This window comes from Melospiza georgiana, chromosome 10 (genome assembly GCF_028018845.1).
Source record: "Melospiza georgiana isolate bMelGeo1 chromosome 10, bMelGeo1.pri, whole genome shotgun sequence".
In the NCBI taxonomy this organism is placed as follows: domain Eukaryota; kingdom Metazoa; phylum Chordata; class Aves; order Passeriformes; family Passerellidae; genus Melospiza; species Melospiza georgiana.
In genome coordinates, this window is record NC_080439.1 from 15538453 (window position 1) to 15565055 (window position 26603).

General features: G+C 42.6%; 3 protein-coding genes across 11 annotated transcripts in view; 2 read left to right on the forward strand and 1 right to left on the reverse strand.

Annotated features, from left to right (window-relative positions):
* The first annotated feature begins 3383 nt into the window (after positions 1 to 3383).
* LOC131087731 (thiamine transporter 2-like) lies at positions 3384 to 11422 on the forward strand. Its single transcript, XM_058031576.1, has 6 exons — positions 3384 to 3468; positions 5996 to 6161; positions 6491 to 7316; positions 8780 to 8972; positions 10540 to 10681; positions 11222 to 11422. Exons 2-6 carry the CDS (start codon positions 6012 to 6014, stop codon positions 11399 to 11401), a joined length of 1491 nt encoding a protein of 496 aa, XP_057887559.1. The 5' UTR covers positions 3384 to 3468; positions 5996 to 6011; the 3' UTR covers positions 11402 to 11422.
* A 3365-nt stretch (positions 11423 to 14787) lies between these two features.
* LOC131087732 (thiamine transporter 2-like) lies at positions 14788 to 26368 on the forward strand. The gene is made up of 6 exons (XM_058031577.1): positions 14788 to 14871; positions 16670 to 16826; positions 18726 to 19551; positions 21536 to 21728; positions 22231 to 22372; positions 23136 to 26368. Exons 2-6 carry the CDS (start codon positions 16677 to 16679, stop codon positions 23256 to 23258), a joined length of 1434 nt encoding a protein of 477 aa, XP_057887560.1. The 5' UTR covers positions 14788 to 14871; positions 16670 to 16676; the 3' UTR covers positions 23259 to 26368.
* AGFG1 (ArfGAP with FG repeats 1) overlaps positions 25431 to 26603 on the reverse strand; it is a 36292-nt gene continuing 35119 nt past the window's right edge. For 2 of the 9 annotated variants that reach the window (XM_058031570.1, XM_058031569.1), the window contains one exon: positions 25438 to 26572. In XM_058031570.1, the coding sequence (XP_057887553.1) occupies positions 26513 to 26572 (60 nt within the window). In that variant the 3' untranslated portion in view covers positions 25438 to 26512. Of the gene's footprint in view, positions 26573 to 26603 lie in introns of all 9 variants that reach the window. The other 7 variants (XM_058031567.1, XM_058031568.1, XM_058031571.1 and 4 more) reach the window with 7 other exon arrangements.

Sequence of the window (26603 nt, forward strand, 5' to 3'; positions counted from 1 at the left end):
ACCTGTAACCAAAAGGAGACAAAGCAGCCAGTTTGTCAGACCTATATTGCAGAAAGGTAATGCAACCTAACTTTCCCTGGCCAGTAAGAGGAGATTAAGAGGGTAAATGCCTTAAAACCAGCATTTGCTCAGACTTCTTTGTTTACAAAAGGTACATAAAGCATGGCCAAAGTAGGTTCAACCAGTCTTTATAAACTTATCACAGGACTTCTGTGTGCTCCATACCATGTTGGTAGCACATTATAACAAGAGGTCCAGGTCTTGTTGGTGCCCAAGTGTGACAACACAAAAATGCTGCCTGTAAGAAAAAAGAATTAAACCCCCTCAAAATGTCTCAGGGTGATGATTAATGGCACAGCTGTTTGTTCGAGCTCCTGCCCTGCTACCAGCAGCCACTACCGTGGCATGGTGCCAGTGGCAATGGGCACTCCGGTGACAAGAGTTAAGAAGAGTGAATAGGTAAAAAGGGTAGGCATTATCCTTAGGTAAGGTACAGCATAGTAAAAAATAGCCTTATAGAATTACTTTTTAATAAGGAAGCAGCTGTAAGTGTACATTTAAACCAAGTACCTGTGACATTAGTTTGAATGTATTTCTTAACCTACCCCTTGGAGTAATGCCCAATGTACCTTCCATCTAAATTCTCCAAATCAAACTTTACATATTCATTTTTGTGTCTCAGATGAAAATCACCTGAGCCCAGGATGTGAATGTCTTGCTACGTCAGGAACCTGGGGCAAGATTCAGCTAAGACACAAGTCATGGAAACACTCACCCACACACTGTGGAATTCAGGGCCAGCCTGCAGAGAGAAACTTGTTCCCAAAGTGAGCATGCAGTACATGAGAAAAGATAAAGATCAGTTGATCTGTATGTCAGAACATGAACTTGTCCTGTGAGTACTCTTGGGTCTGAGAAATCTGACAGAAATACACTTTATTCTAACTGCCATCGAAACCTTTCTGTGCATAGGCTGTATTTGACCACAAATGGAGAAAAATCTTCAGTATTTTTCTGGAAGGAAACTATTTTTCTAAAGGAAGTGATAGCCATAGAAAATTTTCTTTGCTATCACTTCCTTTAGAGAACAAAGTACACATTCTTCAAATAGAATAAGCTATCAGTTTGATTGAAGAAGCCTCTTTGTCTGAGTTGGGCAGGTGTCAAGAAGCAGATGTGATTTGTAAGCTGATGTTCAGTGCCCAACCAGACAGAGAGACACCTCACGCTGCCACCATGAGCCTTTCAGCCTTGGTGCCATCCTGTGAAGCACCAGAGATAATATCAGGATTGAGTCCAAGGGGCAGCAGAGGCAGAAGGGAGTATCAAGATGACAAAGATTTTCAGTCTTGTTCTTTTACTGCCTTTCTTCCCCTCTCAGAATTTTCCTATCTCCTTGATTCATTAGAGACTATATTAGATTAATTTTTCAGGACACACCACTAGCATAAAACTCACCTTTCCTCCACTCTTACAGAATCTTCCCTTTCCCAAGTGAACAGAATTGTGATGCCAGCTAGAAACAGATTGCCCAGCCCACCCTCCAAGCAGAACAACATTTCTGCATCTGACTACACTTGGTGAAAAGAGTGTAGTTCCCTTCAAACCCAGCAGCTAAGCTCTGCTGCAGGCCCCTTATAGCATAGGGCTCAAGTTGACCAAAAACTTGCATAAGCTTACAGTCTTCTATTTGGCATTCAGAAGTGAATCAGTGAAAAAGCATGAAATTTTAACTACAAACAAGATGGATTGAAGACTATGGGAAAGAAGAAATAAAGGATAAAAGAGGATCTGAAAGCAGAGAAACCAATCATCAATGCCTGGAACTTACTTAAATCATTCTTTCTAATTATTGCACTACAGGAAAAACAGAATTTTGCAGTTTTTCTCAGTGTCAAGAAATTTGAGTTGGATTCTTCAGTAAGTCAATGCAAACACCAAGTAATAATGTTCCCCTCAAGAGTTCTCTGCATTTTAGCAAGCGTTTGTGAGAATAAAACCAAATGCAGGTATTCTCACTGTTCTCTCAGAGGGGCCGTCACCTCCTATAGCTGCAGGGTCAATGGAACAGGAGAACCAAGATAACTCTGGGATCAGTATCAGCAGTGACTGATGGCTGGGAAAGAGCCCTAAGGAATTATTCCATTCCTTCCAGGAGTTAGTTTCACACGCATTAGAGAGGCTGCCAGCATGTGAGGAGTGTCAGATCATGCACCATGCGTCACAAGGTTCAGCTGGAGAGAGTCCTGTGAGGGGCAGGAGTGGAACATGATGATCCCCATGGCTCCCTCCCAGCTCTAGGTGTCTCATGACTCCAGAAGTGCACAGCACTGCCCCAGGCAGGAGGAGATGGTTTCATGGACAAAGGCCAACAAAAAAGCTATAAAGGCAAGAGGCAGGGATGGCCCCTCTAACATCACTAATCCTGTAATATTGGATTGTTGAGGGATAGAAGGCAAAGGCTGCAAAACCTGGCCAAGAGTGCAGGCAAAGGTGGCTGAGCTGAGATACTTGTCTGACACAGCAAGGAATGTCATACCTTTTTCATATTCATGTATGTGTCCATAAAATTACTGTTCCATTTTACTGTGTGTGAACCAAGGTGCTGCCTTCCTCTGGTTGGATAATTCACTGTTATTTACAAATATTTACACATTTTCCTACTGTATCAGTCATATTCCTAAATAATTATTACATCACTCATTCCAGACCTACATGCTGTGAGACCAGGGTGGGAGTGGATCTGAATTTGTGTAAATACCTTTGGTGAAAGTCTGTACATTTCACAGAGTGTACTCTGCTGTTGTGAGTCCCACAGAAACTTCTGAAGCTGGCTAGAGGGCAGCTATCCTCATCTTCAGCAGCACTGTAAGAACCTGTCAAAGCAAAAAATCTGACAAATTTGCCAGCAAATAAGTCAAGAGGAAGCAGAGCAGGGTGTTTTACTTTTTACCTTTTAAATTTTTAGAATAGTTTTAAACCCCATGTAAGTGGTGTGGATTCCTTCCAACCTTACAGCAGTGGTATTTGCTCACCCTCACCTCTGTAACTACCCACGCACAGCTACTGCTCCCTCTTTAATATAGGTCAGTTTGAGGCACAGATGGCTCCCAAGCCACATATCCTGTCAAATAGACCCCAAATTCTTTGGGAACAGAACTTCCTCTATTGATTTTGTGCCAGTCAGGCACTAGACTGTAGTTTGGGTCTTGATTCACTGCTGCCTTGGGGCAAAGTCAGGCCAGGATTATTTGGCTGTTCCTTTAAGGGTGCTGAAAGAAAGCCAGCTGGAGGCCTTTCCAAAGGAGGTGTCAGAGCAAGCTGTAACACTAGAAGAGCAGGAAAAGCACAAAACCCAAACAGAGTCCAGTAGCTGCAATACACACAGGACAACCAGAAGTAAGACTGGGAATACCAAAAGGAGGCTTTTCCCTTGGAAGTAAGAAAGGAAGAGCTCCAGCACAGAAGGTATGATTATATATGAACTTTAGAAATATGAAATCCTGCAATGACAAAGGAAAGTGGGAGGAAAGAAGAGAGCAATTCAGCGGGGAGCTGGGGGTCTGTGTTAGGCTGTGTGTAGAAGAGCTGACAGCTCTGGCACCAAGAATTGCTGAAGGAAAAAAGAAACAGAGGATTTTTTGTTGTTGTTGCAAAACACCACCAAGGCATCCTAAAATCTCTTCAAAAGTGAACAAAACCTAGATTTATAAAAGAAAAATTGACCACATGGGATGACTGAACAAGGAACAAATTGGATCCTTCCCCCTCAAGCAGCAAGGCAGAGCTGTGGTTGTCAGGTTTCTGGTTAGGAATGCAGAAAGGAGGGCTTGTACAGCAGCTGCAGAGCTGGAGGGGCTTCCCCAAGGGCTGGGGTGTGAGTGGAACACAAAGCCCAGGGCAGGTGAGGTGACACCCCCTCCCACTCCCCAAGGGCAGAGTGGGCTGCCCTGAGAGCCCTCAGCCCCCTGCCCCTCCCAGCCCAGCCCCAGTGACAGGTTTTTCTGCACAGCTCCTTGTATCAAGTGGGAAAATTCTCACCTCACCTACCAGCCTAACCCTGGCAGCTCAAAGAGCAGAAGTGCAGATTGGAGAGGTACAGGTGTAGCCCCAAACCCTGAACAGTGCACAGCTGGCACTGTAGGGATGCAGTGACCAGGACACACCTCAAGTTCTTCTGTGTACAGCAGAAACCATGAATTCCTGCACAGGATGGCAAAGCCCTGCCACCCATGGGCAGCATCCCAGGGGCAGCACAAGCACCCTGCAAGCCCTGCAGAGGCAGCAGCTGCCCACTCACCTCCCAAGGTGTGTGTGACATTTTGACAAGCTACATAAGACTTGCTGCCCTTGTTTCACACAGCCTGCTGGGGGTGAGCAAACAGGGCAAGACCTGAAACGGGGCAGAGAATCTAGGCTGGAAAGGGAAAAATATGCCCTGGCTACGTCCCAAAGCTGACTTGTACAAATGTTTCTCATTACTGTGTTAGAGATGGTCTCCACCCCGCTCTCTGGTGTGATTCTCTCAGAATCACACAAAGCATGCCCATGGCACTAGGTGCTGTATGGCTTTAATAATTACCAGGTGGGAGGAGAGCAGGGGATGTTATGGTGACTCAGTGAGCACGATCCTGGGCAGGGCTCAGACTGGTCCTGCCAGAGCCACGTTTGCAGCAGGCTGGTGTTCCAACAGCCGGCAGGAAGGAGGGGCAGAAACGCTTCTTTCCTGGAGCAGCACTCCGTGTGTCAGTCCTCCCCAGCTCGTTTGCCTTGCTGGGGCCACCTTGCCATCTAGTGGTTCACACTGCAGAGCTGACACAGAGCTGGGTTCCTTCGTGCTGCAATCCTGTAATGCCCATGCTTTTGGCCTTTATGCACCAAAGGAAGAACTTCAAATTCCCTTGGATCTGCACTCATTTCTTAGTGTGTCAGGCTGTCAGTAAAACGTGCTGTCATAGCATGAAGTTAGAAAAGAAGATGCATAATGCCTACTGCCTTGTACATATCACATCCTATAAAAAGGATCCTCTGCCCATCCTACCTGAAGTGATATACTCATCAGGACATGACTGCTTTGGGCTGAATAGACCTTCCTTCAGCTTTTACAAAAAAATTTTGTGAAAAAAACACTACTTCATTTTTTAGATTTTTATAAGATTCATTTTCTGTCAAAAAAAGAAAGAGTTATCAGTAGGGAAGTAGATAAAAGTCAAAACTGGAGTGATAGAAATCCCACCTGCTAATATACAAAGTCCAAAGGGCTCCAAAAGATAAACTGCACACATTAAGATTCTTGACATTGCCTATACTAACATGAATATGGATGTTAACTTCCTTTGCATGTCCCCTTTACACCCATTTTGACTTTTGTTTGGGCTCTGTCCAGCAGAGTTGCAAATTTTAATTTATTCCACCACCTCACCTAGTGACAAGAACAAAAATACCTGCTTCATTTCATTTCAGCATGAACTGTTAACCTTCTGTGACCACGTTTATAAATGGAAAATATGATGTCTGTATCCAAAATGGACTTCTCATGCAGATAATCCCAGATGAGAGTCTGGCTTGATATAATTTCTGTATTTCTTAGCAGCTCCATCTGCTAGGCTCCAGAGTTATCTTTGTCATATAAAAGGTGCTTGGCTGTGATCAGTCACGGAGTCAAGGGAAATCTCAGTACTCAGCTGTCTTCAGCCACTTCAATCTAGAAAGGCTTTTCCTGTGTTTATCTTGCTCAGTGCAGATAGAATGACAGGGTAGTTTGTCTTCCAGTTAAGGATCTTCCAATTCATTTTTTATGCCCTTTCTACAAAGAGAGCAGCAGACAAATGTAAGGAATAGCTATTCACTTTAGCATTATAGATAAAAATTCTTTTGAACCGTCAACCTCTAAAGAGTACTCCTTAGCATTAGAAACCACAAAATAAAAATCAGTTACAAGATCTCTTTGCACTTGCATGGGCAGTGTCATTATTCTAACAAACTTTATCCTCAGCTTTGCTGCAGAGGCCATGGGCTGCTGGAAGCAAGAGAAAACCAGCACCTGGTTTTTTCCCACCCTGATCCTCTGCCTCTATGGATTCTTCTACATGATGAAACCATCAGAACCTTTCCTAACACCCTATCTAACAGGACCAGATAAAAACCTGACCACAGATGAGGTATGGCTTTATTCTATGATTTATTTTAACTGTATTGAAAAGAGAACTGGAAAACACTGTTTAATTTTTTTTAAAGGATGAAAAGAAAAAAAAAGCACAAATTTAACTAGCTCTGACAGGTTGCAATTTGCAGCAGACTGCATGAATAAAATATCCATTTAACGGACCCAAGATCCATTTGCCTGCCCAACAGTCCCATGCTGATTCAATGTGGTTATATATTTTATGAATTCCTTCAGAGAAAAAACTCCCCTCTACAACACCATTTAAAATACATGAACCTCCTTTCCTCAACAATAGGAACACTGACATTTTCTCTTCTGTTCTAGGTTACCAACCAGATTTTTCCAGTCTGGACATACTCCTACCTGGCTCTCCTTTTCCCAGTGTTCCTGCTCACAGACTACGTGCGCTACAAGCCCGTCCTCCTCCTGCAGGGCCTCAGCCTCATCGTCACGTGGCTGCTGCTGCTCTTTGCACATGGAGTGGTGGCCATGCAGCTGGTGGAATTCTTCTACGGCATGGTCACAGCCACCGAGGTGGCCTATTACGCCTACATCTACAGCGTGGTCAGCAGCCAACACTACCAGAGGGTCACCAGCTACTGCAGGAGCGTCACTCTGGTGGCAGCCACCGTGGCCGCCGTGCTGGGACAGCTGCTGGTGTCCTTAGCAGGCGTCTCCTACTTCCACCTCAACGCCATCAGCTTGGCTTCCGTGTCCTTGGCGTTCGTGTGCGCGCTCTTCCTGCCCATGCCCCAGAGGAGCATGTTCTTCCACAGGAAAGATGCCCCTGAGCCTGTGCCAGGGCCTGGCAAAGGGCTGGCCGTGGGCACTGCCCCCAGGCCCCAGAGCTGCCAAGAGGAAAGGAGCCCTGCTGATGCTGCTGCTGCTGCCGGGGCCCCGAGCCCCCAGCCCCAGGCCGGCAGTGCCGGGCCCCACAGGCACCTGCTGGGCGTGCTGCTGCAGCTGGGCAGGGACCTGAGGCACTGCTACGGCTCCCGCAAGCTCCTCTGCTGGTCCCTGTGGTGGGCTCTGGCCACGGCCGGCTTCAACCAGGTGGTGAATTATGTCCAGGTGCTGTGGGACTTGCGAGCCCCCTCACACAGCTCCGCAGTGTACAACGGAGCTGTGGAAGCCATAGCAACGTTTCTGAGTAAGTCAGTGTTTAAACATTGACCACAATGACAGCCTCTGAAGTTTCACTTTAGTAAACTTTCTAAGTGCCATTCCATTGCAGGCGCTCCAGGGAGCCAGTGCACACCCTGTGCATTCCAGACCTAGGTCTTTGATGTACAACAGTTCAAATGTGAGTTATGTTGGTTTTTCTTTTATAGTCGACAAATAACTGTATTTTACCAGTATGCAGAAAGTGTGCAAGTCACACAGACATTGCATCTAGCTGGTAAATCCATTCCGAAGCACCCCTGTTTCTTTGGATGAGGCTATTGGGTGTTGGTATTTTTTCCCCTAAAGAAAATATTGCATTGTTTCCATAACAATGCTATCAGCTTACACAGTTAAGAGAAATTTTCTGTGAAAATTTTACACAAAATGAACATAATCCTCTCTTTTTTTTTCCTAGTGAAATACCCTTGTGCAACCAGACAAAAAGAAAAATTTTAGTCATTGCATGATACAAAAATTTTCAGGGGAAAAAAGACCCTATGAATCCTTACGATACTGATCTGAACCATTCCATTTTTGTACCAGGAGCATTGCTCACATCACACATGCAAAGTGAGGTTATCAAAAGGTAACATCAGAGGATACCACCCTGCCTTGGCTCACATTTTGCTATTGTAAAGAACTTGCACAAGATATGGGGGTGTGTTTTATCAGGAAAAATAAACACATCTGCCCCACACCTAATCATTCAGGTCACCCTTAAAGTCTTTAAGGAGAAACAGATACCACTCTTGCAGCAGGCAACTAAACAGACCACATGAATCATGAATTTGAAGACCTCCTGTAGTATCTACTCCTTGATGAATTTCTCTCTCATGGACTTGCCTAGTTCTCAGTGTATAAGTATAGAAGTTTTTAAATATAATTTATAGAAGTTTTAAAAAGGGTCTGGGACCCCTAAGATGGGCAGCCAGGTGGCTTAACTTTGCAACAGATGCATCTTCTAGGAGGCCCACAAAAAGCAAACCTATCCTTTCTTGTTCCTTGGATATACTTCCTTGATGCCTCAAAACTCACTTTTTTGACAGTTTACCTCTCTATGAGGTGCACAGAGCTAAACTGTTCAATAGCCTAACTAGGAGAAGGTGGAAGAATTTCCTTCTTGAACTCCAAACCATGTTCCTAATTCTCTCCCCAGAGAGCCATGCTGTGTACAGACACCTAAATAATGAATCCTCCTACGTTACAGTAAATTTATCCTGTGAAGTGGAATAAAGCACTAAGAATGGAATGGCATAGACTTGATATATGCAGTTGTCTTAAAATGTCCAGTCATCTGCACAGCTGCAGAAGCCGTCAGAAATGCTTTCAAACTTCAGACTACTCTGCTTCATTATTCAGCATTGCCTTTTGGTATGTGAGTGTGGCAGGACTTGGTCATACAGGCTGTGGAGATACAATATTTACACGTATTTTTTTTTCTTTTTCTAGGCTCAGTAACATCTTTCCTGGTACAATATATGCAGATTAACTGGGACCATTTTGGAGAACTGGCTTTAGGGATCTTCTCTGCAATAGATGCAGGTTGCCTGTTTCTCATGCATTTCTCTATCAGCATCTGGGCATGTTATGCTGGATATCTCATTTTCAAGGCATGCTATGTGCTCCTCCTGACAATAGCAACGTAAGTACAAAACATCACAATGCATCATCCTCATCATGCACAGAATACTGACCCTACTCTGAGTTTGCTTTGGGCATCCTTTTCCTCAGAGGTAGCTGACCTAATGCTTGACATAACTGTTTAGGTAAGGACAAGAACACTTACATGTCTGGTTATGTTGTTTTCATTCTTCCAAACAACCAGGAGAGAAAAATTGTCAAAAGGACATCGAACATTTACCTAAGCAGAAATTAAACAAAGCACAAGGTAATTTTGTTACTAAAGGCAATGGTAACTGCAAAATGTAGAAGCCATTTTCCTCCTTCCTGGCATGAAAGATGCAAAATGAACAACAGGGACAAGCATACCTTGACAGCCATCCTTTAGGATCACCATATGCCTAGACCCCCTCCTGATGACCCTTTTAGCATGTGATGAACTGCTTGAATGCAGGAAAAGACTCCACATAAAGTGTACCCCAACATAATTTTATACAATTGATCATTAATGATATTAAGATGTAAAGAAGGAATAAAAAGGAGCATAGGACATATAAACTCAGATGAGATCTCATAGGAGACCAAGCTATTCTGTTGTCAGAAATAGAAATGCATAAATAATATTGACAACAAACATTTCGTCCTGTGTAATAAATATAAAATGTTATTGCTCCAGTAATTTTCTTGTTTGGAATGTCTTGAGACATACCACACTATTTCATTAACAAAAATACTGGATGCATTTTGTGTCAAACTCCAAAATTAATCAGATACCACTTTAAAAAATTGCTAACATTATAATGCATGGCAAGGTTATGCCTATCTTGAAGGAAGCCAAGTGAGCTCCTAATTGTCATTTTTGTAGATTGTTATTACATTATAGTTAATTACTCCTGGACTATTTCAATATATTCTAAAAAAAATCCCAACAAAGTAAAATCTTGCAAAAAACTCCCAAGCTAAAATTATTGAAAATGAATCCTGAAGTAGTAACACCCTTTTGTTTGTATAGAAACTTTGCAGGTGTATATTGTGAAGAAAGATGTTTTGATTATTGTCAAAAAAGATATTACAAGTAAAAAATCTATGGGCTCTTGACAGAAATAAATAGCAAGTTACCTCCACTGTCAAATCACAAAGCAAAATGTGACTTATTACCATGGATAGCTTGGTTAGAAGGTACCCAGTGACCTCCCAGCCAGGGCAGAACTGCTTCAGTGCCAGAGCAAATCACAGCATTGCCTGGTCTCTGAAAGCTTCCAGCCATGGACTCACTACAGCCTGTCTGGCATAGTCTGTGCAGGCAGAGAAGGAGGAAAGGGGAAGGGTACAGAGAGCTGACATTCTACCTGATCATCTGAAAGCAGGGGTTAGAAAAGCAGCCCATGCAGGTCAAAAAAAAACATTAAAATACACTATGGTACCCAAGACTTTTTTTGTTTTAGAGAAAGCAATGAAGCAAACAAACAAAGAAGCACCATTTCCTCTGTCCTTGATGGACCATCTGCATGAATCACTTTCTCTTCATCAACTGCTAGACAGCAATAGCTTTCCCAGGGGCAGTGACTGACCTGCCAGTTTCCTGTTAGGTTCCAGATCGCCGTCAATCTGAGCATGGAGCGCTATGCCCTGATGTTTGGATTCAACAACTTCATTGCCCTGCTCATCCAGACCATTCTCACAATAGTTGTTGTAGATTCAAGAGGCCTGGGACTGGACATAGTGACTCAAGTAAGTGCAGTTACCTTACTTTCCTACTTACTGCTCAGCCAAGTTATCTTCAAAATTCATATGATAAAGGACAACTTAATTATCTTTCCTCTATAGAAATCCAGACATCATTCTTCCCTTTTGCCTTTTAATGCATTTAGGATTACTGATGCTGGACTGTTACTTTTCAAAGGGAGAACATAACTAACCAGGCCCTGCTATCCAACCAGTTTTAGTAGTTAATAGGACACCATCCTCTCTTCCCAAAAGCTCAGACTGGTTTGGTCAGATGCAGAATGGGAGTTCAGGACTGTTCTTATCCCTCTCCCTGTTGGACGTTTGTCAAGAGGCGTAAGGAATGGAAGGGCAGTTCTTCATTTCACAGTTATCTGCTGTATCTCAGCAAAAGCTGAGATTTTGCTTAATCACAAAGCAAAAACTCAAGTGTAGAGAAACTGCCAGAACACAAGAAAATCAGAGTGACTCTCATCTTCAGAAGAAGCAGCATTTCTCTAATGTGTTTTTCATTAACTGTTCTGCATTTTTCTCCTCCTCTCCCAGTTTTTAATTTATGGCAGCTACTTCGCAGTCATACATGGGATTTTCATGATCAGAAGCATTTGTGTGCTGGTCTCATGCAAATGCCAAAGGAAAATAGTGAGATCTTGCACAGAGCAGCTGAACCAGGCTGAGCACGAGTCAAGAGAGCAGATTGTCACAAGCCACATGACACGGCTGTAGGAGGCAGGCAGGCTGGAGAAGGGCTTCTCCTGGGAGAAGGGCTCCCAGCAGGGAAGAAGAGCAGCATGCAGGGAACAGCAGTGCAAGAAGAACGTTCAACTGAGCCCTGAAAAGCTACACTGAATCATTCCAGCACTTCAGCAGAACATATGCCAGCAGAGAGCTCACCAGAATGGCACTGTGCCAAGAATAAAAGATAAGTTTCTTTAGATTCTTATTTACATGTATATAAATAGCTTAAGGGCAGTAAGTTATACACAAAATCAGAGCAACCACCTTTGCCTCCCCCCACGCATGATGGCAGAGAGCAGAGTTCACCCTGCCTTGCTCATTGTAGCTCCTGAATGTGGTGCTGGCAAAGCTGCTTCTGTCACGTTTGCTGATGCAGTGGCTGAGGGTGTGTCTCCCCTTTGCACAGACCTTGTTCTGAACCAATGAAGAAAAGATCATGTTTGCATCATTCTATTCTTTCATACCCTCTACAGGCAGATGGGGGACAGGCTCCTCCTGTCTCACCCACAGCTCAGTGCACACAGGCTGCAGAAAGCTGGGCTTGCACAACCTGTCCTGGGAGCTTCACTGCAGCACTGCAACATCACAGTTATTGCTTGGCCCACATTTGAGAGCTACAAACACTGTGCTGACTTCAAAGCAACCTCTGCTGAGAAGGGAATAATTCCAGAGTCCAAGCAAAAAGCAAGAGCACCTTTGTACTTCCAGTAAAATTAAACTCAGGACTGGCTATCTTCCTCTTTCAGCAGGAAAAAAATAATATGAAAGAGCTTAAGTAGCACAGATTAAAACCAGAGAAGGACATTGTGGAGAAATTTAGCTGATTACACAGAGGAAAATTCCAGATTAACAGGAATATCCAAGATTTATAACTGAAACAAACAGTGAGCATCATGTGTGTTTTTGAGTGCCAAGTGAGGGAGGTCCACTGATCTTGGCCAAGAATTTGGCAGGATCAGCCAAACTCATGTCAAGAAGCTCCAAGTCCTACAGCTAATTTTGTCCAAAGGACAGTCCAGGAGAAGAAAAAAGACACTAGAAATGAGTTTGCATAGTGAATGTCTAATTTAATATGAACCATATCCATATGCTGAAGTTATTTCTGTACTGCTGTTTGCTTCTAGCTTCCAATATCTACATCTAACTAATAAAAACCACTTAGCATTTACAGAATATTTTTCCTGTAGAGACACAAGCCATCATTTGTACAGATACCAGCTTTTCATACCACTGTCACACACTGCAACACAGACAAAGTGCCCAGAGGCAAGGACAGGACTGAAGCAATTTGTTTCAAGTCACAAGAAGAATCAGTAGGATCTGACAAAATGAACCTGGCTAATTTTTTTAGGCCTTTTGTTTACTACTGTGCATTGTGGGGACATTGTCCGTTTTAAACTGGCTCTAAGCAGAACAGTTTAATCATTACAGTCATAAAAATAGGAGATGCACTTAGTCTCCAGAGGCAGTTCATTTCTTACTGCAGAACTGAGGACATGATGCTCCTGCCTGAAGAAACAGGGACAGAATCCAGGAGAGTAAGGACTATTTTTCTCTTCTCCCTTGTGAGTAGCAATCTTCTTTGGAGGCATTCAGTTTAGAACTAGATGTCAGTCCCGGACTAGAAGTTAACAAGAGCTTGTGTTTAAATCAAAAAGAGGAACTTCATATTTTCAGTTCCATTCTTATGTTCTGACTAGAGCTAACTGCTCTCTGTGTCTGTAGGATGCCACTGAGGAGCAAAGGACCGAGCAGACACAGTGTATTTGGCTTGCAGCTTTAGAGAAAACCATCTTCAGAAAACAGATAAGACTTCAAAGAAAAAATCCATTCCTATTCTCTCTAATCTCCAAAATAATGATTCTGAGGTTGGAAGCTGGCAGGAAGCATTATGGGGGAAATAGAGGAGGAAGAAGGCAGCTCTTAGGAGTGTTAGGAGGAGAAAGACAAGACCTTATGTTTTCCTGGGTTTTCAGCTGCAGATCAGAACTCACCCAGCAGTCAGAGGTTTCTAAAAGAGTAAGATGTACACTTGCACCTGTGTGTTTGTGTACCTACATGCACACACACTATGGAGAGGAGATAGCTGAGACTTGGCAGGTTACAAGGAAGGCTGGAACCCCAGGCTGTCTAGTTCTGTGGAAAAAGGAAATTCTCAACATCCACCTCTCCTAGCAACTTTTAGTACTGCTTGTCTTTCTTCCAGCATGTTAAAGGTTTCCAGGCAAACATGGAACTCCAGAGCTGGCAACATTCCTCCCCATAGCTGCAACCCCCTCTAAATACACCACTAATTACCTTTGAAACCTTAGTGGCTTTGGGCACAAATCTTCCGTGAAGATACAGCCCAACAAGCTGGTAAGGCCAGTTTGAGCAAACAAGGAACAAATGTGTGTTTGTGTTCAAAACATGCAGGTACTGCCCAAGCACTGTGTGGGCTACCAGAGGAACAGGAGCCAGCAGCCCTTTCAGCCCCTGCCTAGCAGCCCCTTCCTTTCCCAAGGTCCTTTCCCTGCCTCAAAGCCCTTGGCCAGGGAGGAAGATGAAGGGCAGAGGCAGGTCCAGCTCTCCTGAGCATTTCCTGCCTGCTTGCACCAATTTCAGCCCTGAGGGAACCTCCCATACCTGCAGGACCAGACCAGGCTCTGTCAAGCTCCCAAAGGGCCTCTCCTGCCAGGGCCTCAGCTTCTGCTCCCAGGGTCAACACACGTCCTACCAACAGGTTTCAGGGTGAACTCCAGCCTCTGATGAACCTTGGAAGATGCAGGCAGTACAGTCTAAAAAAAAAAGTGGGTAAAGGAAAGCAAAGCAGCAGCATTTCTCTGAAACAAGCCTGGTAATTTTTTAGCTAAGAACCTAGATTTAGCAGTTGAATTTAATCCCTTTTTCCTTAAATGACAGATCTGTTCCTATACAGAAGTAATTCCAGGCCAACTAATAGTAGGAAGCATTTGCTGGCCCACCTCCCATAGCCCCAGCAGAGCCAGGAGAGTCAGAGATGCCCCATGAGCCCAGAGGCCTCTGTGCTGTGCACGGGAGAGGGACAGTTAGTCCAAATTGTAAAACTGGTTATCTGTCTTTCCATAAATCAGAGAGCTTTTAATGGTATTTATTAACAGAAAGAATGCAATCATTGCTTTCTTGTCACAACAGGTCTTATTAATCATTAGCTACACTAAGTCTTATAGTTTTATCTTAAAAACAGAACTCAGTTTGCTGACAAAATACATAAAGAACACTTTCCCTACAATCTTCATGGACAAGTTGCTGTTATTATTATTATTTGAATTCTGATAACATTTTCAAGTTTAGAAATAACTTCTTGGAAAAAGTTACAGAAATATCTGACTACCACCAGCTCGAAAGGGTGGTTTCTCACTTCTCTGCAAGACAAAGTCATCCTAGGAAGAACTGCACCTGAATCCACAGGAAATTCTCCACAGCCAGAGCCTTGACAGGTAATTCATCATTATTTGGGAGTGTGCTGGCTACTCACTTGCTCAGTGCATTTGGAGGTGATGCAAGATTTATGGAGACGTTGCTGATCAGTCCAGGGCTTAATTTTTTATATTTTTATCACATTTCAAATAAGGGCTTGAGTTAAAGATACTAGAGACTAAATTGTAGTTACAATTATTTGTAGGAGAAAGATGACAGAGACAATTTTTAAAAATCAAGTTACAAGGTTAGGGATGCTTTTTCTAACATTCCTCTGAGGTCACACAAATATTGTCTTTATAACATATGATTTATACTAAGTTTTAATGGATATCATCTCAGTGCAAGCAGAAGCACTTTTTCAAAAGTGCCTGCTATAGAGTGGAATTCAGCAATTTAAGATACACAGCTTGTAGCAGCATGATTAGACATCGGCTAGTGCTTTGCTTTAACTTGCTTATGATTGAAAACACTGTTTCACTTATTTCAGGATCAGTGAAATTGACTTTTTAGCACAAAAGCAGTAAAATAAACTTAAAAAACCAAATCTTTCTTGACTTCTTTTTGCTGCCAGCTACACTGAAGAAACAAGCCTCTTTTTCCTTTTGGTCATCACTTTCAAAAGTGAAGTCAATAGTTCTCTATTCTAAGTCTGAGCAGGTACCATGAGCAGATAGTTTCTGGGTCTTTCTTTACCCTCTCCAATGACTGGAGTGCAAGAAACATGGTGAGTGTTAAGGCATTTTTAAGAAGCTTGGATCAAAATGGGTTGAGCTCCCTGATGACTTTTATTGCCATCAAGAACATTTGCATGGTCACTGTGTAAAATCAGTCAACAAAAAAATCAAACAGATTTGCAAATCAACAGACAAAAACCTCCTTGAGCACACAGAATGAGCTTGGATCTCACACTCTGCCCACCCATTTACTCAGAAATGAGGTTATAATGGAACTTTATTCTTCTGCTAGAGCACAGCCACTGAGCCCTAAGCACATCACTATGAACAACCTTTGAGTTTACCAGGGCTGGTGCACCTTGATCCAGTTGCTCATTTCCAAACTGCAGCTATGGAGCCAGGCAGGTTCAGTGAGGGAACATTGGCTTAGGCATGTGGCACAGGTGGAGCCATGCACTTCACTCGTGAGAGAGAAGTGACAATGCCCTTTATCAATATAACAAAGTTCAGTGGTAAATGTGACAGTGGTTTAACAAGACTCAACAGGAAAGTGTGCTTGATTTAGTGCAGAGATGGCAAGATCAGGTAAAACTTTCAGAGAGACCCTCCTCCTAAGTCACTGGGCTCTAAACTCCTCTCAGAGAGGAGCCTGGGTGCAGCTTAGACCCACTCCTAGTCCCAGATTTGGTCAACTGCTTCCATCTAAAGGGTTATGCAATAAATGCAATAAGTTCTTTATATGACGTAGCCAAGGTTTCAAGGCTGAGCATGCTGTTAGTCACTTACCAAGAATGTGTTGCAGCAAAGAATCTCAGCCTCAGGAGCGTGCCAGAGGTGTCCCTGCCCAAGAGGAGATCCAGGAGTGCAGCTCAGTGCAGGAGAGCTTGAGATCAATGGTTTGGTAGCATCTGCACACCAGCCAGACATCTGAGCCACCTCTGCAGGCAGCCCTTGGTTGTCACACTGCCACCTGTCCCCCTAAGTCCAGTTACACTGGATGCCACCACCACAGCCCTCACTGGTGGTTATGGCTGCAGGGGAGTGACTGTAGGTTTAGTTAAAATGTAAACTTGAAAATTAATTTTTACCAACTGTGAAGAGCACCTATTCTTCCTTTGACACTTTTTTTTTGTTTGTTTAGGTAGATTATGGATTGCTGGAAGGGAGCCGTAAGCCACAGCTGGATTTATCCCACAGTGATCATCTGTGCAAATGGATTTTTCACCACAATGAGGCCATCAGAATCTTTTCTCACCCCCTATCTAACAGGACCAGACAAAAACCTAACAGCTGAAGAGGTATGTAACTATTCACTTAAGCAGTAACTAAAATGCTTAAAGCATTAGGTCTTACAGCAGTAACTGAAGGGAAGATGAAGTGTATTTTATCTAAATATCCATATTTAAGATGCTTCTGGAAAAGAGTAGGGAGTCACCTCTTTGGCAGGAGGTCCAAATTTTAAAGTCCCTACATTCTCAGAACTTTGAAACCCCTTTGATGGTTGATATTTTTGGCAAAATCAGGTCAGCTAGTTCCTCTCTCCACCCCAGAGGAGACATTTATTTATACTTACCATGGAATTGATTACACTGACAGAATTGATTTCAAAACATAAGAAAGCTAAGCAGCCTTCCCAGCTAAGCAGCCTTCCCCTTACGAGTTGTAAGCTTATTCCCTATATTTCATGCATGCATTAACCTTTGGAGGTTAAGTCCACATTCAGAAAAATTGGGGGTTTTTGACAAAAACATGCACTCCAAGCTTCCTTGCTATGTGCTGTGTTCAGCACTGGCTGCTTCAGGAGTACACCTCCCAACAAAAGGGGACATGCTTAACACGTGGCTGAGTCATGGAGCTAACGGTATAATTAGAAAACACAGGCTTGCTACACCCACATACAGCTAATATGAGGAACAGTCATTCCTGATGTGCAGTAGCAAATGTTAAGGCAGAATCCATTAGCACACTGTGAACCCAAGGTTTCTGCTGAAAAAAGGTATTTGTGGTTTAGGTTGTCAGGGAGTCTTTTTCTCCCCCCTTTTAATTTTTTTTTGTAACCACAAGGGAAAGCATTATTTCTTATATAAATCACACAGATAGCATCATAGAGTGCCTTAATTCTGATTTCAGCAAGTATCCTTAACTCAAAATCAAGCAGAGTACAGATATTGTCTCTTTCAGCCAAACTCACCTCCAGTGAATTAATTCAATGAGGTAATTCTAAGTTCAGAGAAACAAAAGAAGTCACACAGAAAGATACAGTGAACCTGCTGCTCACTATGCAAAATCATTCCAGTACTTGCTCAGAAGTAAAAAACATTCCTCTAGCATTTGATACAGTTCCTTTCTAGTCTAATTGCTTAAGCAGAGAACAAGAGATAGGAATGGATACCTTAGCAGGCCCCACAATTACTGGGCAAGACCTGTCCAAAACAGGCAACTTAAGAGTCACAGAAGAAGGTTGCTCTGCGATGTGCATCTATAAGGATACCTGCCCCAGGTGTGCCCAAACTGCCTGGGCAAGCACTGAGCTTTCGTGGCAACCACAAACAGCACCTTCCAACTCAAAATCAGAAGTTTTAGGAAAAAAGAGAAAGAATTTCTTCACAGGGCATCTATGTATTGAACTCCAACTGAAACTTACTGAAAGACTTCTTCAAATCAGAAAAAAACATAAAAGGTGCAGTACACTAGTAGCAGTTACACACTCTGTGCAGTTCCAGTTCCCCTTTGTAAGAAGCACATGCTTTTTTTTATCTATACCTAACAAGGGAAAGACGTGACCAAAGGTATACAATGACTCACGTTAAGTTAAAACAAGCCTTCATTTTCAGATACTGGAGGGAATAGGATTTGAAACCAGAGAGACATCAGACACAAAGTCGTAATTACTTTAAACAGTTGCACATGAAAAGGTGCCTTCTTCATAGGCCTTTACTGGAATTACTTTTTAAGCCAATCTGTTTCTTTAGTGGAGCACAGCATCACTGTCTTTAGTCCTTACATAGTGAAGTCACAGTCTGGTAACTAAAAGCAGTTTAATCCTGCACTGTTCACACATTCCAGTGTTTCATATCATCAAAACTATGTCATTTCAGCAGTAACACCATCAAAAACCATCCAAGAGGGTATTTCAAACATATGGGGCGTTGGGGCTGTTTTGTTTGTTTAACATCTCCTCTTTCATTGTGTTCTAGGTTACTAACAAGATTTTTCCAGTCTGGACATACTCCTACCTGGCTCTCCTTTTCCCAGTGTTCCTGCTCACAGACTACGTGCGCTACAAGCCCGTCCTCCTCCTGCAGGGCCTCAGCCTCATCGTCACGTGGCTGCTGCTGCTCTTTGCACATGGAGTGGTGGCCATGCAGCTGGTGGAATTCTTCTACGGCATGGTCACAGCCACCGAGGTGGCCTATTACGCCTACATCTACAGCGTGGTCAGCAGCCAACACTACCAGAGGGTCACCAGCTACTGCAGGAGCGTCACTCTGGTGGCAGCCACCGTGGCCGCCGTGCTGGGACAGCTGCTGGTGTCCTTAGCAGGCGTCTCCTACTTCCACCTCAACGCCATCAGCTTGGCTTCCGTGTCCTTGGCGTTCGTGTGCGCACTCTTCCTGCCCATGCCCCAGAGGAGCATGTTCTTCCACAGGAAAGATGCCCCTGAGCCTGTGCCAGGGCCTGGCAAAGGGCTGGCCGTGGGCACTGCCCCCAGGCCCCAGAGCTGCCAAGAGGAAAGGAGCCCTGCTGCTGCTGCTGCTGCTGCCGGGGCCCCGAGCCCCCAGCCCCAGGCCGGCAGTGCCGGGCCCCACAGGCACCTGCTGGGCGTGCTGCTGCAGCTGGGCAGGGACCTGAGGCACTGCTACGGCTCCCGCAAGCTCCTCTGCTGGTCCCTGTGGTGGGCTCTGGCCACGGCCGGCTTCAACCAGGTGGTGAATTATGTCCAGGTGCTGTGGGACTTGCGAGCCCCCTCGCACAGCTCCGCAGTGTACAACGGAGCTGTGGAAGCCATAGCAACCTTTTTGGGTAAGCAATCATTAGCAGGTACTTGTAACCCATCCTGTGCTGAGGGACTCTTCAGAAATGTGTTTGGTACCTTTCCACCTCCTATGAGAGCTAAGTAAACAGACAGAGATAAATAGTGTGCAAAGCATGATTTTACTATAAACTTTTACAGGGGGCTCTTCAAAATTAGTCTTAAAAACATATATAAATAAGCTTTTCCTTCTTAGAGGAGACTCATTCTGCCAAAATGTTTTAAGATTACTGCTCTGTTTAGACCACGTCTTTAACCTTAAGTAAGCACATTAAAACTGTGCAATGATATCTTCCATATTCCTCTTTCAAATATACCTTAAGCTGGCTGGTTTAAGAATTAAAAGAACATGTTAACAGATACACTCCTCTAAGTATTACTCAGAGCATACTGTGAAAATGTCTATTTAGACACTGGATTAAAAATCATTCCAGTCTTTGTGCTCCTCAACAAATATCCTGACTACATCTGTGTCCTGATTGGCATGTTTGCTACAACTAAGGGGTTGTACTCAATGCCTGTATGGGCCATTCTCTTCAGAGTTCGACTTGATGGTCCTTGTGGGTTCCTTCCAAGTTAGAATATTCTGTGAAACCATTTCTGTGATGTGACAAGGCTGAGAGCACTGTAATTGTTTACCCTTGAAAACCATGTGCATAGAGACTTGAAGGGGAGGAGCCAAGAGGCTGGAACCATGCTCTTCCCAGTGGTGGCCAGGGCCAGGACAAGAATCAAGGGGCACAAAATCAAGCAAAGTCCCACTTAAACACAGAGGAACATTTTTATTCCAAGGGTGATTTTAAACAGGAACAGGTTGGCCAGAGATGTGGACTCTCCATCCTAGAGTCAAAATCTAGGCACAATCCTGAGCAGCTTCCTTTAGCTGGCAGCTTTTAAAAGGGCCATGTGACCTCAGTATCTTCCAACCTCAGCCATTCTGCTTCTCATCATTTACCTGGTCCACCCAAATTCCATTTCTCTTTAGCCACAGAAGGGTATGGGTAAAGTGAAACTTCATTTACATGGCTGTACAGCACCAATACAGCCTCCTTATGGAGCTCCCATTTACACAGCTGTCTCTCCCTATATTCCAGGAGCTGTATCCCACACTGCTACAGGCAATTGTCAGGTTACTTTTCCTCCCTGCAATCAGCCTAAAATTCCATTTTACTGAAGCTACTCCAGAACTTCTGACTACTGCTTTGAACAGAGTTCCCAAAGTCTTTCTTGCCCTTACTTGGCATTTAACACACCTTCAGAGTACAGAAGACACTCACAGCACTGGGAACCACTGCTCATGGTGACAGAAGACACTGACCACTGGGAACCACTGCTCACAGCAGGGATGGACCAAAGGGATTGGTTTGCTCCAATTTCTGGAATTCTGATGAAGAACACATATAACCAGCAAAAAAAGTCCAGTTTTTCTGCTAGCCCACCTGAGAACATGGGGTTTGCTACACTGTAATTGACTTGAGTAAGGGTTTTAACATGTGATGGCCAATAGGACATTGACAAATGCAGTTTCATAAGGCTTTTCATCCAAACCTGTAAATACACTTCCAGTAAAACAAAAAAGGCATGAAGTGCTAAGATTTTCTTTCCATAAAGAACTTCACATGAAGTAACTAAACTCATTATACATATTTTGACAGAAAATGCTTGGTGGGATTGTTCTTCTCTTTGCTCATAGTTGTCTAAAAACAGAGCCACAGTAGATAGTGCACTGCTGCCTCCAGCCTTAGGCATGAGGCACTTTCCCAGAGCACTTCAGGCAGTGAAGGGTCTAAACAAGGAAGAAAACATCCAAATAACAGAAGACTCCCACATCCCTAAGAAGAAATATGATCCATACCATTACCAAAGTCCACTGTGAGCAAGACTGAAGAGCTCCTGGCATGATCCAATGACAGTTATGCAACGGTTCTCAATGATAATGTTTCCAAGTTTTAATTACTACTTTTCAATTTTTAGGTTCAGCAACATCCATGGCAGTTGGATATGTCAAAGTAAACTGGGATCTCTCTGGAGAACTGGCTTTGGGAATTTTCTCTGCACTGGATAGTGGTTCTCTGCTTCTTATGCACTTCACTGACAACATCTGGGCATGTTATGCTGGTTACCTTGCATTTAAAGCTTGCTATATGCTTCTTATAACAATAGCCACGTAAGTACAACACACAACTCTTCTAACTAAATTGGATTTAAATCACTGTCAAATTTTTATATTTATCAAATTTTTACTGGATGTTTCCCTAGGTATAAATACAAACAGGTTATGACAGCAGCATATATTGTTACTAGCCTGTATAAAACTGGGTGAAATTATATGACCTAACCATTACAATAGTACACTCCAAGTGAGAACAAGGTAGCTTCTGCACTTGGCCATTCACTAACCAATGCATGAGTGTTCTCAAAATGATCCAGTGAATATACACAGGTATTTAGCAAAAATATTCACTCAAGGGTAAATAAGATGCACAAAAGTCACAAAGCCAGAAAAATCAAAAATATTTCAGTCAAAATGAAGCTGATAAAGCTTAATAGCCAAGATTAAAGTGATCTTGTACTTTGAAGAGTGCACTGTGCCCATTAAACTGTTCCCATAAGTGCATCCACCCGTCCTTGTTCTCCACGGTTTTGTGAACATATGCATTCATTGTCAGGTTTCAGATTGCTATCAACCTCAGCATGGAGCGTTATGCTTTGATGTTTGGCTTCAACAACTTTGTTGCACTGGTGATTCAGACAATTTTAACTGTTGTTGTAGTAGATTCAGGAGGTCTGGGACTGGATATCAGCACTCAGGTAAGCCACTGAGTCCCACTGCTTAGTTCCCCTACTCTCCTTCAAAAGCAGGTTCTACTCCAAGATTAGCCTGTGGTAATGTGCAAGCTCAGGACAGTTACTCACCTGGAAAATTACTCATTTAAAGTGAACTGGCTTGAACTAATACAACCTGCTTGTCCTCTAGGCCTCCCAATACTGGGATGACTGGAAAATATTCTGTGTTCACAAAACAGAGGGCAAAGGTGGCCACCTATTACTTTGGGTATTCTTTCAATTCAAGGCTTACTATTCACAAGTTTATAGTCAAAATACCCTAACCAGAAGCAGGAAGCCAGTTGAAAGACAACCTATAGGTCTATTATTAGGGTAATTCTAAGTTACATAGTTCCAGTGGACACACCTTTAAAGTTACTGTAATTCTGGAAATTAACTCATTGCAGTTCCCCATTAAATTTCTAAAATTAGTTTAAACGGAGACACAAAATGAGTCTAAGACTCTAGGTTTCATGTTTCCAGAAAAAAGACAAAGTGCAAGATAGCTGTCCTCCCTTACTGAGGTGGGGAAGGACATATCAGAACCTTGTCTCCCCCTTTTACAACCACAGAATTTCTATAGTGTAAAGTCAAGCAGTCCAGACTTCTTGAATCCTCTCAAGATGGGGTCATTCTGGGCACATGTGACAGGGAAGGGAAGGCAGCAATAGAGAGACACCCATTAGAGTCAAAAACTGTTTTTCCTGTTAGATAACTACTCTTCTCCCTCCCCACATCCATTTCCCAGTTTCTCATTTATGGCAGCTACTTCGCAGTCATAACTGGAATTTTCCTGATCAGAAGCATGTACACCATAATTTCCATCAAATGCAGAAATACAAGTGTGGCTGCTGAAAGCACTGCCCCTTAACAACCAAGACAAAAGCAATGGTTACAAGCAACAATGCAGAAGGCTCCGTCATCTGGACAAGAAATCAAGAGAAATGTAACATTCAATCAAGGAAAACTGGTCCAGGTTGAAGCAAGCTGTTTATGAGCCTACTGCACAGAGAGCTTTGTCAAATGCAGAATGATGCATTTGCTCCATTTTCTTCACCAAAAGTTTAATACAAACATTCCTCAAACAGTCTTCTAATTCAAGTTTAGTGATCTGACATACAAATTTCTATTAAGGCTCAGTGAGCACAAGGACATACAAATTCCTGAACCTCACACCAGAGGAACTCACAGAATTCCTGGACTTTGCCTTCTACTGAGTATTTCAATTTAAAGCAATTTATTCACTGACAGAAGACCATCAGACATGCCCAGGCAATCTAAAGCAGTTGAACCATACAATGACTTGTCAGATAATTTGTCACAGAAGCCTTTGGAAAACTTCAAGGCTTTTTCAACTGGACATCACATCTGCCTTACAGAGCTCAGGATGGTCGTGCAAGTGTAGCATCTTCTTACACTTGTAACAGCTGATGTTTAGGACTGAAGTCTAATTAAGAGGTCTCCATATTAACTTCTGTATAAGGGGCCTAGAGTTATCAAGTGAAGTGCTTTGATGCTAAAACACAAAAATACAGCTTTTAGGCAACTATGCTATTTGCATGAACAATTAAGGGAATAACTGCAGAGATCTCCATGATAAAAAACATTTAAAATCAGGGGTGAAAAATTAATTTTGTAAATAAAGGTATTTTAAAACCTAAACAACTAAACACCAATGGTGCCAGTTAATGCTCAATATACAGAAGATTCAAAACAATACAAGATCTTCAGCTTATCTGGAATTGGACAAATCTAAAATCCGTGAACACAGACTAAAGATGTGTGCTTGTGTGTAGTTAAAGTTGCAAACTTATCTGTCATAAGTCAGTTATGAAAAATAAAGACTTCTACAGCATATTCTAAACTACATGCCTTGCATACTTCAATCAGTTTCAGTATCTCAGCAGTAATATTTGGATTAGAATAATCTCTATAGATGCTGATATCATTAGGCCTTGCCCAAAGCCTAATTCACACCACTGTAAGTGAAGAAGGCACAGAATTGTTGCTCTTTCATAACACTTTTCATCTCATTGACAAGACATGTCTTTGATTCGGTCCAGTTCTCTGCACTAGGCATTTTTAAGTACTCCACAAGCCCAGCTGAACCCTTGCAGTTCTCCACTCTCTACTGCATTTACCTCATACTATCCAAAACAGCCAAGGCTGGGGAACAGGGAGAGCTACAACTATTTACACTGTGCTAAAATACAGTGGTGAGAGTAAGGGTGTTACTAATACCCTGCAAACCTCCAGTTGCTGGGGATTTCTTCAGTGAATTCCTCAGAGAATGTTGGGAACTGAACTGAACACCACACTGTTGAGCAGTCTCCATCAGAAACAAAAGAGAGCCTTCAAGCCTGTTTTAAATATACCAACGGGACAAAACCAGACATTTAAGTTCAGAAAACTTGCAGTATGCTTTATGAGTTGCCTGTCTCCAGCTTGGTATCTCCAAAGTTTAAAAAACAAAACCAAAAAGAAATTACAATCCCCACAGGCAGGCAACAAAAGTCAAAAGCATTAGCACAAATGTTTTTACAAGCAGAGGTCAAACTTTTCAGATGCCCTAGAAAAACCTAGCCAACATTCAGGCAGTCAATTACAAGTGAAATGTGTTACCTTGAAGAATTTTAATGTTTATCTCAAATGGACTCGCATGTTCTTTTTAAAAAAAGTCAATCTCACCTTATTTATTCCTATTATCCTAAAATCTGTTAGAATTTTATTCTCCAGCTGGTCAGAAACCTTTAAGCTTGCAGTTTATGTATTCACAATATACTTACATTATTTGCTTAGTTCCAGTATTACACTTGAACTGTAGCCAAATTTATGTCTGTTTAAAACACCAACTACTTTGATGCAGTTATATTTTCCTTGAATCTTATCACTGTTACAGAGGAAGACAAAGCCAGACATTTTCCCCCTACAAGTTTCACTGTAGAATGGCACAAAATATTTCTGTAAATTAAAAAAATAAATTTAATATTCCACAGGAGCTCTTACTGATAGGTATCAGTTTTTAATAAAGAGAGGGCTGTTACATCTGTGGTCCCTTGGCCTGCTGTTACACACTCTGTTCAGAGCACAACTAAGGCCTGTCATTAGTTACCCATAATAAGGTGTCCTTTGCTGCAAACCTCCTCTCCAGTAACTACCCTTCCCAGTGCTTCCAGTGTCCTTCATGACATACTCTATGCAAACAATCCAAACCTCACCTAACACTCTCCTGTGTGACAGGTCACTTCACTTGAGCTAGAACAGTGAGCTTCATCACAAGGGCAAAAAGAAACATCCAAGTGAGGATGTGAAAATTTTAGGCTTAGCTCACCTTTAAACACACTGCTTTGGACACTTCATCTGTATACAAGACACAGTGTGTACATTTTCATTCAGTACATGTTACTGCACAGAAATAATGCTACACAGGGGTTTTTTTCTAATATTTATTTTTTCACCTGCAAACTGTAGCAAAACATGATCAGCTTTATTATGCAGACAGGTATCCCTCTAACATTAGAGATTTAGGCATGTATAAATAGAAGAGCTCTTAGGAAAGGAAAACATTTTGAGAAATGAACAAACCTTCAATTTAACTTCGTGACTTCCAATACCAATGGTTAAAATGATGCAGCTCATTCATTCCAAGAGATACAACAGCACCTTAAAGTGGCTGATCTATTCCCCAGTAACATTTTCACATAACAATGTGTTAAAGTTACAAATACTGATATGCACAAATAGCTATTTTCTAAGAAAAATATGTACAGTACTGCAGCATAATGAGTGTGGTATCTGCAATAACTTATTAGCCAATTGTAATACACATGATACCGCTACTTTGTACCTGCCACTTCACAGGTTCAAGGATGTTACCACAGCCCTCTGTTTTGCACGTTATTACCTCGTGGGGGGTTGCTTTTCTTGCTTTTTGTGTCGGGTGGTGTTTTTTTTTTTTTCCTTTTTGAAACTTTTTAAAGGTACACAATGCAGGCTTTTATTTTTACTTCTTAAAGACTTCTTTTGTGTTTAAAGCTAATATCAGTGAAACAAGACAACAGTGCAAGAGGCGCAGAGATGTTATGTGACCACATAAGAGTTCTTTTGGGTAAAGTGTCTATAAGGCTATAAGAAAGGATTGGTTGATGAGCTTCCTGTTGGAAATTGTCCTGTTGGTGCACCAGCCTGGGGGAAAAGGAACAAAGAAAAATAAGGC

Coding starts and splice junctions, on each gene's coding strand:
- LOC131087731 (XM_058031576.1), top strand. CDS start 6,012: ATGGGCTGCTGGAAGCAAGAGAAAACCAGCACCTGGTTTTTTCCCACC. Junction 7,317..8,779: donor AGCCATAGCAACGTTTCTGA/GTAAGTCAGTGT, acceptor TTCTTTTTCTAG/GCTCAGTAACATCTTTCCTG. Junction 8,973..10,539: donor CTCCTCCTGACAATAGCAAC/GTAAGTACAAAA, acceptor GTTTCCTGTTAG/GTTCCAGATCGCCGTCAATC.
- LOC131087732 (XM_058031577.1), top strand. CDS start 16,677: ATGGATTGCTGGAAGGGAGCCGTAAGCCACAGCTGGATTTATCCCACA. Junction 16,827..18,725: donor AAAACCTAACAGCTGAAGAG/GTATGTAACTAT, acceptor ATTGTGTTCTAG/GTTACTAACAAGATTTTTCC. Junction 22,373..23,135: donor GACTGGATATCAGCACTCAG/GTAAGCCACTGA, acceptor TCCATTTCCCAG/TTTCTCATTTATGGCAGCTA.